This window comes from Macrobrachium rosenbergii, chromosome 21 (genome assembly GCF_040412425.1).
Source record: "Macrobrachium rosenbergii isolate ZJJX-2024 chromosome 21, ASM4041242v1, whole genome shotgun sequence".
NCBI classification, from domain to species: domain Eukaryota; kingdom Metazoa; phylum Arthropoda; class Malacostraca; order Decapoda; family Palaemonidae; genus Macrobrachium; species Macrobrachium rosenbergii.
The window spans coordinates 40,510,113-40,525,442 of record NC_089761.1 but is presented as its reverse complement, the minus strand read 5'-3'; the positions used below and the strand labels follow the sequence as shown (position 1 = coordinate 40,525,442).

The 15,330-nt window shown below is 40.8% G+C and overlaps 1 protein-coding gene across 1 annotated transcript in view; it reads left to right on the top strand.

The window, feature by feature from the left end:
- Positions 1–360: 360 nt before the first annotated feature.
- Positions 361–15,330, top strand: part of LOC136849460 (axoneme-associated protein mst101(2)-like) — a 63,785-nt gene continuing 48,815 nt past the window's right edge. Inside the window, exons 1-2 of the mRNA XM_067122810.1 lie at positions 361–4,537; positions 9,948–9,991. Of these exons, the coding sequence (XP_066978911.1) occupies positions 361–4,537; positions 9,948–9,991 (4,221 nt within the window). The remainder of the gene's footprint in view (positions 4,538–9,947; positions 9,992–15,330) is intronic.

The window sequence follows — 15,330 nt, the reverse complement described above, 5'->3', positions numbered from 1 at the left end:
CCACACTCTGAAGAGCGACTGATAAACCATCACTCTCCCAGCCAGCATCTTTGAGGTAAGGTTCTGTCGTGACATACGAGAACAGGAAACGTAAACAAAATCAGAGAAATTCCTTCCTTGCTGTACTTTTTGTCTTTTCCCCTCTTATGGTGCCCTTATAAATGACCCCCCTTCACCTCCCAAATATTCTTCTTGCGCTATACAGCTCGTCGTAAATGGATTTCTCGATGCAGGTGTGGTTGGTGAGATAGCAGCATCAGCAGAGGCGCACAGCAGCAGCGTTGATTTAGGTGTCTGACAAACACTGCCGACCCTCTTGACCAGCATAAAATCCCCCTCCCCGGGCTTTAAACACTCACTATGGACGGCAGGAGTCCCAGCGCCTCGGGCAATGGCGTGGCCCACGATGACAACGACGACGTGGTGATGAAGGCAACTGACTCCCAGAAAATGGCATTCAACGGGTCTCCCAATGGTCATGATCGCCCTCTCTCCGGGAAGATTGATCACAGTGAAAAACCCGTCGGTGTCTTTGTCATGCCACCAACGATAGAGAAACCTCCTCCAGCAAAGGCTGACACCCCCAGCAAAGCGGGTGAGAGCGTGGATGGCAAGAACCACAAAGATGTCAGCGTTGACAACGGGGACTCCAAAGATGACAAAAAAGGCGCATCGAACGGTGACAAAAATGGGAAATCCAGTGGCGACAAAAACGGCACTTCTAACGGTGATAAGAACGGCACCTCCGATGGTGACAACGCCTCCGTTAAAAGTCAAGCAAGCCACGACAGCAGCCCAGAGGCAAAAGACCAGCAGTCTGCTGCTGACCAACACACAGCTCAAGGAGGTTCTGTCAGTAACGGGCCTTCCAAGAAGGAGGAAAATGGAGACGATCATAGCACAAAGTCTGACGAGAGTAAGGGCAAGGATGACAGTGCCGTTCAGGATGACAAGTCATCATCCAAAGGGGACGATGGTGATGCCGACGCGGAGTCCAGTAAAGGTAAAGATGACGGTAGTAAATCTGAAGAGAAGTCGACGGCAGAAAAACCGCCACAGCAAGAAAAGCCAGGGGAGGAGAAACCTTCTTCGTCAGGGGATCAGGAAGGGGCAGATGCATCATCAGCAGTTGGGTCTCAAGGGCAAGGTAATAAGGGAAGTGAAAAGCATGATGATGGGAAAGTAGGGAATGGGGATGAGTCAAGTGATGGTGATAAAAGCACAAGCAAAGGTGTTGATGAGCGTGAAGACCATGTCAGTAGTGATAAGGAAAAAGCGGACAAAGAGGAAAAGGAAAAAGACGAGGGAAAAGATGACTCGGATGCCAAGAGTGATAAGGGTGACGCAGAATCTGTTAAATCTTTAGGTGACAAAAGTGTGAAAACATCGGACAAGAGCCAGTCAGAGGCTGAAGAAAAGACAAAATCAGAAGCAGCAGATAAAAGTAAGTCAGAGGCTGAGGAAAAGACAAAATCAGAAGCAGCAGATAAAAGTAAGTCAGTGGCTGAAGAAAAGAGCAAATCTGTGACTGAGGACAAGAGTAAATTGAGCGACGAAAAGAGCAAGCCAGAAGGTGCTGCAAAGGATGAACCTGGAAAAGAGAAAAGTACATCAGAAACGCAAGAGAAGAGCAAAGCCGAGGAAGAGAGCAAATCAAAGTTGGACGAAAAGACTAAAACTGATAAATCTGCCACAGAAGACAAATCGAAACAGGACGAAAAGGGGAAATCGGAAACTGAGGATAAGTCCAAGGGTAAGCCGATAGAATCTGAAGGCAAGGGTAAAGATGTTGATGACAAGTCTGTTTCAGAAGCAGAGGAGAAGAGTAAATCTGAAGCCGAGAGAAGCAGAACTGAGGCCGATGTTAAGTCTATCTCTGAAGACGAAAGAAGTATAACATCAGACATAGAAGAAAAGAGCTTGAAGTCAGAGCCAGAAGACAAAAGTAAGTCAGAAGCAATGAAGAGTAAGTCAGAAGCTGAGGATAAATCAGACGTAAAAGATAAGAGCAAACCTGAAACCAGCGATAAGAGTGTGTCAGAAGCCAAGAGTAAATCTGAAGCTGAAGAGAAAAGTAAAGGAGAAAAGGATGAACATGAACCAGAAGAGAAGAGTAAGTCAGAAGTGGACAAGAGCAAATCAGAAGAAGAAAAGAGCAAAGCTGAAGCATCTGAAAAGAGTAAATCAGATGAGTCAGTGAAAAGTAAACCTGAAGGCGATAAAACTAAATCTGAGGATGAAAAGAGTAAAGCTGAGCCTGAGGAAAAGAGTAAGTCTGAAGCCGAGGAAAAAAGCAAATCTGAAGCAGAAGACAAGAGTAAATCCGTGGTTGAAGAAAAGAGCAAATCTGAGACTGAAGACAAGGCTAAAGTGGAGGCTGAAGAAAAGAGCAAATCTGAAGCTGAAGAAAAGAGCAAATCTGAAGCTGAAAAGAGCAAATCTGAAGCTGAAGAAAAGAGCAAATCTGAAGCTGAAAAGAGCAAATCTGAAGCTGAAAAGAGCAAATCTGAAGCTGAAGAAAAGAGCAAATCTGAAGCAGAAGAAAAAGCTAAATCTGAGGCAGAAGAAAAGGGAAAATCTGAAGATGAAAAAAGTGAAGCTGATGACAAGACTAAATCCTTAGCTGATGACAAGAGTAAATCTGAAGCTGAAGAGAAAAGTAAATCTGAAGCTCAAGAGAAGAGTAAATCAGAAGCAGAGGATAAAAGTAAATCAGATGATGAAAAATCTAAACCAGATGAAAAGAAGGCAGAAGAGGAAGAAAAAAGTAAGGCTGAATCTGAAGGAAAAAGTGAAGGAGAAGAAAAGAGTAAGTCAGAAGCAGAGGAAAAGAGTAAATCAGAGGCAGAAGAAAAGAGTAAATCAGAGGCCAAAGAAATTTGTAAATCGGTAGCAGATAAAGGTGCAGTAGTGGCTGACGTTAAGGATCAGGAAGAAGCTGAAGAGAAAAGTGAAGCAGAACAGAAAAGTAAATCAGAGGCAGAAGAAAAAAGTAAATCTGAAGCTGAAGAAAAGAGTAAATCTGAAGCCGAAGAAAAGAGTAAATCAGAGGCAGAAGATAAGGGTAAGCCAGAGGCAGAAGAAAAGAGTAAATCCGAAGCTGAAGAAAAAAGTAAATCTGAAGCTGAAGAAAAAAGTAAATCTGAAGCTGAAGAAAAGAGTAAATCTGAAGCTGAAGAAAAGAGTAAGTCAGAGGCAGAAGAAAAAAGTAAATCTGAAGCTGAGGAAAAGAGTAAATCTGAAGCTGAAGAAAAGAGTAAGCCAGAGGCCGAAGAAAAAAGTAAATCTGAAGCTGAAGAAAAGAGTAAGTCTGAAGCTGAAGAAAAGAGCAAATCAGAGGCAGAAGAAAAGAGTAAATCTGAAGCTGAAGAAAAAAGTAAATCTGAAGCTGAAGAAAAGAGTAAATCAGAGGCAGAAGATAAGGGTAAGCCAGAGGCAGAAGAAAAAAGTAAATCTGAAGCTGAAGAAAAGAGTAAGTCTGAAGCTGAAGAAAAAGTTAAGTCTGAAGTTGAGGAAAAAGGTAAACCCGACGCTGAAGACAAGAGTAAGCCTGAAGCTGAAGACAAGAGCAAATTAGAAGCCGCAGACAAGGGTAAAGAAGAGCCTGAGGAGAAAAGTGAAGCGGAGGATAAAAGTAAATCAGAGGCAGAGGAAAAGAGCAAGTCTGAGGCCGAAGAAAAGAGTAAATCTGAGGCTGAGGAAAAGAGTAAATCTGAGGCTGAAGAAAAAAGCAAGGCTGAAGCTGAAGAAAAGAGTAAATCTGAAGCAGAGGAAAAGAGTAAATCTGAGGCTGAAGAAAAGAGTAAATCTGAGGCTGAAGAAAAGAGTAAATCAGAGGCTGAAGAAAAGAGCAAGGCTGAAGCTGAGGAAAAGAGTAAACCTGAAGCAGAGGAAAAGAGTAAACCCGAAGCAGAGGAAAAGAGTAAACCAGAAAAAGAGGCAGATGCGAAACCAGAGAAGGATGAGCCTGAGGCCAAAGAGGAGGAAGTGGCTGTCAGCAAAGCTCCTGATCTGAAAGCAGAAAAGGAAGAAGAAACCAAAGCCGAAGTCGAAGAAGAGAAAGAAGGTGAGAAGGAAGAGGCTAAAGCCGAAGAAGCCGAAGATAAGGGCGAAGAAAAAGAAGCCGATGAGAAGGATGCGGAGGTTTCACAAGAGCCAGAAGAAAAAGGAGTGGTAGAAAAGGAAGAAGAAGACAAAGAAGCAAAGGAAAAAGAGGAAGAGGAAGAAGAAGAAGGAGAAGAAGCAGCAGCAGCAGAAGACAAAGAGGAGGAAGAGGAAGAAGAGGAAGAAGAGGCAAAAGAAGACAAAGAATCTGATAAGGAGGAAGAGAAAGAAGAAGATGAGGAAAAGGGAGAAAAGGAAGCCGAAGACAAAGAAGAGGAAAAGGCTGATGAGAAAGAGAAGGGGGAGGAGGAACCCAAAACACCAAGAAAGGCAGGGAAGGAGAAAGAAGAGCCAAAGGCTGAGGGTGCAAGGACTCCGAAAAAGACATTGTCGTCTAAGAGGCCCCGCAGATCTGCCCGACGAAGACGAGCAGGTGCGGAAGAAGTGGCAGGAGGAGGAGGAGTAGGAGGACTCAAGGGCCCCTTCACTATCTCTTTAAATAAGTCAGGGGAGCCTCTGGTTTCACAAAGCAAAGACGCGTTCTGTCGACTCTCACGGGAAGTAGTAGATTGCAGGGCCAGGTTTTATGGCCGAGTTTGACTGATGTGGTGTTTTCATTGTCCTAATGATTTGGTTTCAGTTCAAAATTTGTATAAACCTGTTACGTAACACAATCATGTTCCAAAGTATGCCTCAAGAAAGGACAAGAAAGCTTTTATGATGAAAAAAAGTTGATTGTTATTGTAACTAATTGGTAATCTAAACATGTTTAGTCAGAAAACAAGGTGAACTGTCGACAGAAGGGATTTGCTTGGTGAAAATACCCTTGTTGTGACCAGGATAGTGGCTGATCAGTTGTCAGTAGAATGATGTTATTCAAAGAAATATTTGACAGAATCAGAAGGAGCATCTACTGAGAAGTTTGTTAAATATCATTAGGTTAAGGAGGAAGACTTATCATACCATGTTTAAGAGAACATCGAACTAGGAAGTAATGTCTCTTTTTAGTTATAATGTAGCTCATAATTGTAATGTTTGTTTTTGTTAGTTATTTATTTTAATCTGAGACTCTTCAGAACAGTTCATTATTGTCACTCAATCTCCTTTAGTAGAAGCTCCATTCCGGTAGAACATCATGACAGCCACCATTCAGGTCAGTCACAGAGGCTGAGTCTTTATGGGGTGTGCGAGGGGAAGGTCCATCACAACCTGAGGTCAGGTCAGGTCAGGTCAGATTGGCGTGGCACTGCGACGCCGCGACGCCAAGCTTAAGCCCTCTCGCGCAGCTTTGTTACATATGATTTTGTTTTTACGTTTTTTTGTTTTTTTACATGTTTCCTGAGGACACTACAGGCATTCTAGCAGTTGGGCCAGGAGAGGCACTTAAGGGAAAAGTACTTCAAAAGATGTACAGTGTAGTTCAGGGTTGCATACTTTTGACCAATTACATTCATTTCAAGTAATGGCATAAGGCTTTTAACATTTGTAGATGACTTTTTTAGCAAAGATTTTTAAATACAGCATTATCTAGGTAGATTTCAAAACGGTTCATATCAGTAGAAAGAGGGGGGAACATACTTAAATGTACTGACAAAGACCAGACGTCCTCTCTGTCAGTTTTTGGCCGTCTATCTAAGGTACTGTTTTCAGCTAACGTTACTGATCCTATTTTAGCTAAGGGTTAGTTAATATAGGATAGTCCATTGTACTAAAAGGATGAAGATAAAAGGTAAGATACACAGTTTAAAAAGTTAGCTCCTAATTCTAGTTGATGGTAACCATTTTTGCTTGAAGTGTACAAGTGAAGTACTTACACACCTCATAACTTTTGTAAAGTCTGTAGAACAGAATTAAGTCAGTTAGATAACCTTCAAAGTCATTTCAGTGTGCAAGAAGCATGACTTAATTTTCAGTGCAGGGATTAAAGTATTTCACCTAAATGATAATAGCACATGGAGTGTGTTTACTTATTTACAAATGTGACAGCATTGTCGATCATAATGATAGATCACAGGTTCAGATCATCCAATAAAAACTTGGTTGCATGAATACCCAAGAAACCTCTTAGCTAATGATGCGTAGCATTGACAAGAGTTTAGTGTTGGAAGTACTCCAAATACCTTAGTGCCCACCTGAACCTTGCCTGTGTCCTGCTTGATGCTCCTGAGCACTTTGTCCAAAGTAATGTGACGTTAACCTCTGATGTACGTTCGTGGCAATTGTCAAGCAAGTTCCCCTTTTTTCGTTTTTCCCTATAAAGCTGCTGATGGTAATCATTTTGTTTGACCTGAATTACTGTTGTAACTTTGCTCATAAATATCTTGTCGTAACACCTGCCTTATGATTATTTGCAAGAGAACAAATTGCTCAAATATAATAGCTGCTGATCTGTGACTGAATTTGTTTGGAAAGCTGATTCATAACCAAATGCAAAGGGGAAAGATGAGCGGGCGATAATGCCTTACATCGTTATGGGTACCCTTTATAAAAATGGAAGCAATTAGACCACAACAAGATATTTAAGAGTGGCCTGCCAAAGAGGAAACATGTTTGTCACATCTGAGGAGCCGTTGCCTTGCTCAGTAACATCTCTCTGAAGCTGCTCTTGTGCATACTTTCCTTTGGAATGGATCTTGTTCCCTGTAGATTGGGCACCATTTTTGAAGAGTTAGTAAAAAAATGTATAGAAAGCACGAAATTTGCCAATTCCACAACCTTCTTCGCAATTGTCCACTGTAGACGATCTCATTGTAGCTGAGCCTTCCTGTGTTTATTTACTTGTCACTTCACTGCATTGTTTCTTCTTAATGAGCATATACCCACACTTGTGTCAGAGTTAGTCCTTGGACAGTTAAGTTACTGTACCAGTAGATACTCTTAACATTCAGTAGGGTGTCACTAAATTTTGTAGGACATGATAATTTACTCAAAGTTTTCTAGTTCAATTCTTTACACGGATTTCCATGTATGGTGAGACTGGTGGTTGTTGTGTGTCTGTTATGTTGTATTGCCTTTCAAAGACTGAGTATGCTATTCTTCGAACACTGTACACAACAGAGCATAATAGTAATTGATTGACATTATTCCTTTTGCATTCAGAACTCCCAACTTTCTTTGTAGCGTAGTAGTAGTAGAATATTTCATTATCTTTGTTGAAGTGATATTAATCTTTTCAACTTATAAATGTTGGCTGCTCCTTAAGAAGTCATGATGGCAAGGAAAAGATGCTGTCAGGACTTGACAGCGGTAACTTCTCTTTGTTTGGAACTGCAGAAAATATCACCTCACCAAGATATCCTTCCTGTAGTATACCCGCATGTCTGGGCTTTCACCCGATTGAGATTCCAAACTGACACTCTTGATGCGACTGTTTGGGGCAGGCTTAGGCTCCAGTCAGGTCCACCTTAGGCTTCATCACATAATGACACTTTCACTCACAAACAGTGGTTGTTATGACGCGCACAGTTCTGTCCTCTCTCTCCTTACTGTCTTCCACCACACACACCAGCTTCCTCACACAAGTCAGGCTTCGTGATGAGTTGCAGAGCTTGGCACGACGATGAATCTGCTCCTGCTCCAGATGCTGTTGCTGTTGCTGCGACTGCTGTGCATGCTGCTGGCTGAAGCTGTTAAACTTTATTTATTTTTTCACTTTTTGCTGTCTTTTACCTGTCTCTCAGTCTGTCCACTCCCAGTGCATTGATCTCTCTCCCATCTCTGACTTTCTCTCTCTCTCTCTCTCTGTGCCTCTTTCTGTCTCGTTCTCAGGCCAAACTCTTGTGTTGCCAGCAGCACTGCAATGCCTGTGATGGGGCCGCCGCTCCAACTGCACGCGAGGGAGAACTTTTGTTTTGCTTTTTGAGCAACCCAAACATTTACTTCCCCTGAAAGAAAGAAAGATAAGAAAAATATAACCAAGTATACACCGCTTACACCTTTAGAAAGGAAGATAACGGTGCTATCTGATCTGGCCCAACCTACTGTCTGTTTGTTTATTTATTTGTTTATATGGTTGTTTCTTTGTTTACAAACTTTCCTGTGCCTTCTTACCACCTCCCCCCCACATCCCTGCCCCAACCCCTTACTCTCACGCCTGCCATGACCATCATCATCATCATCAAATCCATCCTCATGTATGAAGTGCTGCTGTTCTTGCTGCCTCCCTGTTTCCCCCCTAAATCAAAACTAATGGACACACCTCTCCACGCTCTGGAAGCCCTTGAGAGTCACTGCATGAGAACCCAAAAATAATATTGATATAAAAAAAAAGATAATTGAAAAAATATACATAATTTTTTTTTCCACCCTAAAGGCCAAGCTTTTGTGAGTCTCGGCATCCAACACCATCCGGTACGACCAATGGAAAGCCTTTAAAAGATGATGCTGCTTCTATACACAACTGGATAAACTCTCGCAGCCTTCAAGAAAAAGGGGCTGCCTAGACCTATATGACCACAGAGTCTTTATTTTTGCAGTAGAAAACAGATTCTCATCATCATGTTCACAGTGATGTTCTAGATGATGCTAAACCTCACCGTCACATTGGAGACTTTTATTTTGACCTTAGGAATATATTAGAGTTACACATTCCACATATATATGTTTTATATATTTATATTATATACGAGGTCTATTTGTACGCATCTCTTCTTTTAGTGTTTAATGTATAAGCCATTTGTTAATTATTTAAGTTATATAGTTTAGATTTAGAGTATCCTAGAGAAACTACAAATACCTGTTAAAACTGCTGCTGTTTTAGAATTAGATGAGCATATTTTTGTACATTTTGATTCTCTTGTATCCAATGTCATGTGGGTTGCTTTTTTTTTTTACCGTCTCCTTTTTTGCCATGATGCTGAAGCATAAAGGTAATGTCTCTCCTAGTTATTTCAAGAAAGTGTTACTGGCTGTTTACCCTGTGTTGACAAACTGCTGTTTGCCTAATGCCCCCTAGTTTCCCCTTTCTTTCTTTTTTAGAGTACGCCCCTCTCCCACCACTGTACCCCACCCCCCTACCCAAAATGCTAAGTGGTCACAGTGCCCCTTCCAGTCACCACCTACTGTTCCCCCCCTTCCCGACCCTCCAGTTCCCAATCCCTGGTACACTGTTTGTTGGTTTCTTTGCAACAGTGGGACACAATGTCTTTGGAAACACTTTGAGATCCCAAACGCATGAGCTTACAATGCATCGCACACTGAAGGAAAGAATTTGTTTGTCACTGAATTATGTAGCCAGTCTCTCTGTCCCTCTCTCTCTCTCCCAGCCTCCTACTGTAAGCAGATCTGTAGGCCTGTGCTGATACAAATGTTGGCTCATGTGTTCAAGAAGTTAAATGCAGTTTAAAACGTCTTTATTTTTATACATGCTAATTATAAGTTCACTGCTGGTTGAAGGGAAAGGTAAGGTACATCCAGCCACATTGAATTTTTCTGTGAAATCCAGATTTGACATCTTTCTCTTTTCTTTGCATTGTTCAAAAAAAGTTTCGTTTTAATGTAGTTCCTAAGTTAACGAGCTTTCTTTGTATCTTGTTTTTCTTCGTTTATGTTTACTGTGAGTACCACTTGTAATCGATCTCTTGGAGTAATTGTCAATTCAAGTATTAAAGTTTCAAAAGCCGCATGTAGAGCTTCAGATGCAGTTCATATTACGAGTAACTTTCAACAGAGGAGCACAGCTTCGTCTGATCTTTTCATTACTACTAAACTCTTTGTTAGCATTCTGCTTATTCTTGGTTTTAATACTAAATCTTAACTGAAGTTATTCTTAGGACTAATTAACCATTTCGAAACTGGTTTGTGGAGGTTTTAACGCGTTGCTTTTTTCCCTTTTCTTCTTCCAGAGGAGGGCCATGACAGTGGAGTCGACGAATCGACACAGGCTAAGGTAAGCTGTCATCAAACCCTGATGACAGAGTTTGATTTATACTTAATCATGAATATAGTCACTATTATTATTATTATTATTATTATTATTATTATTATTATTCAAAAAATGAACCCTGTTCATATGGAACAAGCCCACCAAAGGGGCCATTGACTTGAGATTCAAGTTTCCAAAGAACAAGAAGTTCATTCGAAAGAAGTAACAGAAGACAAAGGGAAATAGAGAAATAGGAGATCATTTATTAGATAAACAGATAAATCACAAAATAATGAATAAATAAATAAAAAAGTAAGTATATTATTAAAATGCCGGAGAATTGCATTAAGGCAGTAATGCATTGTATCTTTGCTTGAACTTCCGAAGTTCCAGTTGCCCGACATCCTCAGCGAGGCTGTTCCACAGTACAATAATGAGATGAATAAAGGACCTCTGGAACTGAGAAGTTCGACAGTGAGGCACATTTACTGCATTTAAGTGTTGATGTCCAGCAAATCTGGCTGCTCTCGGCTGGAAAATGGAATGACGAATAGGACTATTCCTTGAAGAAGAATCCTAGTTACCATTTCTTTCTATTACCGCTGTATCACACTCCGCATTGACGTCATCTTCAGTGTTGAACTTCTCCCTGATGATGCTCCTTATTAAGTGTGTGAAACGTCTGTGATATAGTAAATATATGTTCCTGTTATCTACTCACTTGAAGTGTCCTCTCCTGACGCAAGTGTTCAGGTTGATCCAGAGGCATATCATGAGTAAATATATAAAGAGCTACAAGGAAAACGCTGCCTTTGTTAGTGGTAACTTTAGTTAAACTTTATCCATGAAGTGGATGTTATGTTTACTGTTTAGGAAGGAAGAGCTACGGGCAGTTGCTGCTTTGTTAACTTTGTTAAATGACGGATATTGTCCCCGTCCCAAGTACTTACCACCCGACCAACCAATACTAGGGATATCAGTCAGGTGTATATTATTCCATTTGTATTTGTTCTTGGTAGGGAAAACTACCATGAAGACGTGAGGCGTTGTTCCTCATGCCGGCCATAAGCCCAGAGTATAGAAGAGGGCTGAGTATTGTGTCAGCCCTGTAGGGGGGGGGGCCATTGCCATCAGTGCACTTCCTGCGTTGCACTATAGGCATTACTTAAGGTTCTTTGCAGCCTTCCTTCGGCCCCTAGCTGCATTTCATTCTTTTTACCGTACCTCCATTTATATTTTCCTTCTTCCATCTCACTTTCCACCCTCTCCTGACAACTGATTCATGGTGCAACTGGGAGGTTTTCCTCCCGTTACACCTCTGAAACCTTTTTAGCGTCAATTTCCCTTTCAGCGCTGAATGACCTCATAGGTCCCAGCGCCCTAGCCTTGTCAGAATGTGCAGACTTGTAACAGACATGAGGAGTCTTGAGTAACAGGAGACCCCGTGAGCCAAAAGGAGTGAGTAAGCATTCAGTATTTATGGGATACTTATCAAATATTTGACAAATCTCATCTTTCCAGCTTGTTTTCCTCTTTTTTTGCGACTGCGCACTAGCGACAAAACAAGGTTGGAAGAAAGAGGGTCGGCCCAGTCGCGAGGTGTCTTGAAAATCATCCTAAATTCACAAAAGAACCAGGAACACGAGAGGTCCAGGAAAAGTAAAAATAAGCGGAGAGGCGAATCCACTGAATTTGCAGTCAAAACTCCCTCCCGGGTCGTGAGCGAAATTTTGAGCCAAAGAATATCTCGTGTAAGAGAGACAAGAAGAAGAAGAAGAAAAAAAAATCCTGAAACATTCACTCGAGAGAGCGAAAGAAGATGCGCGCGGAAAGAGGAGAGAGAGAGAGAGAGAGAGAGAGAGAGAGAGAGAGAGAGAGAAAGTGGTGCATGACGATCAATACCGAAGCTTTAACCTGGCCAATTTAGCCATTCTTAAGGAACTGTCGCATTTATCGCCGATCGTTTTATTGCGCTTCGTTGGAACGTGGTCTTCGGAGGTGATGTCGGCGAGAATAATAAACAGGAAGATGCAAATAAAACTTACCGGAGACAGACGTCATGCTCTGGCTTCTGTCTGCCCTCGGGGGTTGGAGGGGGAGGGGGGGAAAGTCTACCAGGACTCCCAACAGCCGCGAGTTCAGACTCGTTGGGTGAAAATAATGAAATTGTTGGTGATCCTGAAATAGGATGAAAAGGATTATTGTGTAAATGACTGGCCGAGTGGATTTCGAAGTAACTTTTCGTTTTAATCAGTTTGCTTGAGAGACAGATAGAGAGAGAGAGAGAAGAGGAGGGTTTCCAGAGAGAGAGAGGAATGTTACCAGAGAGAGAAAGAGAGAAAGGGGGTTTCCACAGAGAGAGAGAAGGAGGATTTCCAGAGAGAGAGAGGCGGGGGGGAATGTTACCAGAGAGAAAGGGGGTTTCCAGAGAGAGATAGAGAGAAAAGGAGGGTTTCCAGAGAGAGAGAGATAGAGAGAAAAGGACGATTTCCAGAGAGAGAGAGAGAAAGATAGAGAGAAAAAGAGGATTTCCAGAGAGAGAGAGAGAAATGTTTCCCGAGGGAGAGTGAGAGAGAGAGAGAGAGAGGATGGTTTCCAAGAAAAAGAAAGAGATAAAGAGGGGAAAGGGAGGAGAGAGCTTCCAGAAAAAGAGAGAGAGAGAGAGAGAGAGAACCAGGATTTCCAGGAACAGCCCCATCCAAACACTTATTCTTCCGCCGACTAATTTTCATCGTATTGTTATTGCTTACATCTAAGCGAGGCATTGCATTGTTTCCTTAAGCCCTCTTGGACTGCTCCTCTGTACGTTTTGGGAAAAAACTCATCGCGAAAAATACCTTGATACCTCGCAGAACGGTTGTATCTGTCTTTTTTTGTTTCGACAGTAAGCACTTGACGTCATTATGAAAAATAAAATCATTTCATATTGATGTGATTTGAGTCGAAATTAGGATTTAAAGTTCCATGTAAAGCCACGGAATCGTGATAAAGAAGCAGTTAGGTTCATCATTTTAGGTTTATCATTTTCAGAGTATTGAGTGTATATGCGATTATATATATATATTATACGATATATGCCATATATATATATATATATATATATATATATATATATATATATATATATATATATATATAATATATATTATATGTGTATATATATATGTATATATATAATATAAACAAGAAATTGTTAAATAGGATAAGCTTTTCAATCCTTTTTTTCTAGCCCATGGCTGGAAAATCATGAAAAATAAGTATTCAGTTTTTCACAGTGAGTAAGAAAACATTTGTGCACTCTTCAAGTACAGTCATTCTTGAGAATTATTTCCATGTGGAAAGTCATGCTGTTGATGTTTGTAAAAGATCCATAGTTAACCTAGCATAATATTATTGACCTTTGTAAACATCAGTATACCTTTATTTAAGATTTAAACTTTATCTTCCAACTTCGGGGAAGCTCCTTGCTGATGTTTAAAAAAGGTCCATAGCTCACCCACCTAGTAGTTTTTACCTTAGTAAACATCAGTTTACTTATATTTAAGAAATGAAATTGGTCAGTAAACACCAATTTACCTATATTTAAGATATGAAATTTGGGAGTAAACGTCAAATTACCTATATTTAAGATATGAAATTTGGGAGTAAACACCAGTCTATCTGTATTTAAGATATGAAATTTGTGAGTATTTCAACAACTTAAGATATCAAATTTGGGAGTAAACATCAAATGACCTGCATCTAAGAAATGAAATTTGGGAGTAAACACCAGTCTATCTATATTTAAAGATAATGAGATTTGGGAGTAAACATCAATTTACTTGTATTCAAGATAATGAAATTTATCCTCCAACTTCTGGAGCAAGCTCCCAAACGCGACATCATCAGTATTTGTTGAAAATCACCTCCTCCTTGCCTCAGAGAATTCTGGACGAAGGAAAGTCTGCCATTACGCTACAGTCTCCCAAGTTTTAATGGAATGCTAACAGTTACCTGAGGATCGTCATTTTCCACGATTTTTACGGAATTTCAGTGTCCTTTTTTCAAGGGGGTGGGGTGGCCTCGCTCCCATTACCTTGCCATAATTTCTTTTAATTAAATTTCTGCTGCTGGTGCCCACATATTGCTCCGACTCGACTTAGTGTTTTTAAGGGATGGTGGAGCTTTAAGTTCATTCTATTTGGAATTGAGTTTCTCTTGCAATTTATTGCTTTAGTTTTTGCCAGACGAACAAACTTTCTTAGGACCAGGCATAAGAGGCAATCTTACAGTCATAGAATGTCCACAAATAAACGACGGAAAGAACATATAATGAATAATTAAACAAGCCAGTCGAGGAAGATATATATTTAGTTATTTATATTTATATTCACTTGAACAGTACTTGAGAAATGTCACGGAAGGTCTCACTTGCACAGGTGTATAGCCAAAACACTACCATCTTTTTTTTCCCCTTTATTGGAAACGGGGTGGTTGATTGTCCAGCCTCTCATAAAATGAGCAGCAATGCTTGTGACACCACATAACTGAGTGTGTCTCCAGAGTTATTTTGATGCCTTCTGTCTGGACGTAGCCACCCCTCTGATACTGCCTGATTCCATACTCCAGCTTTAATATCCACTGACTGATCGCCCTTGTCTGCTTCTGGGTAGTTTTCCTCTCCCCCTTGTGATCAGGACACTTTTCTTTGTGAGACGGATGGTTATCCTTTCCAAGTGGATCCGCGTCCCCTCCGCAAGAGTAGGCGGTTTCCTTTCAGAGCCTTGGAAGTTTTCCTTAGCAAATCAGGGGGATTCTTAAACGTGGTGTATATCCTCTGATGAGCCGAATAAAATTCCCTTCATTTGTTGTGACATTTAGTCATTCTTGCTTCACCCTCGTGTAATAGCAGTAGTCTTATGATTTAGTTGGTAATTGAGATTGTGGGAGAAAGGTTCCCAACGTTGTTCCCCAAAAGTTCTGAGATTAATTCGATGTAAAATTATAGTGTACTTCGTTATGAAATGACACTGTAATATTAATCGGCTGGTTGAAGTTGTAATTATAAGTTGATTACGCAATTGATCATCAACGTAATCAGTGTACGTAGGCATACTGGTGAAACTTTCTTAAGTACCACTTGGAAACCTTCTGCGAACCCTAATGTAGATTTTAAATTACTATATTACCGGGAAGTATAAGTATTTATCTCTCAATTTTTATTCTATATTTAGCTTACAGTTTCTCATTTCTGTGAGAATGCAAGTAGGTTCCGCAATCATTGGCCATCGATCCCACAGTCTAATTGAAGTTTTATTTCGGTACAAAGAGCTGAAATGTACATGGAGAACGTAATGATAAGGAATTAGATGTACGAATGTGGA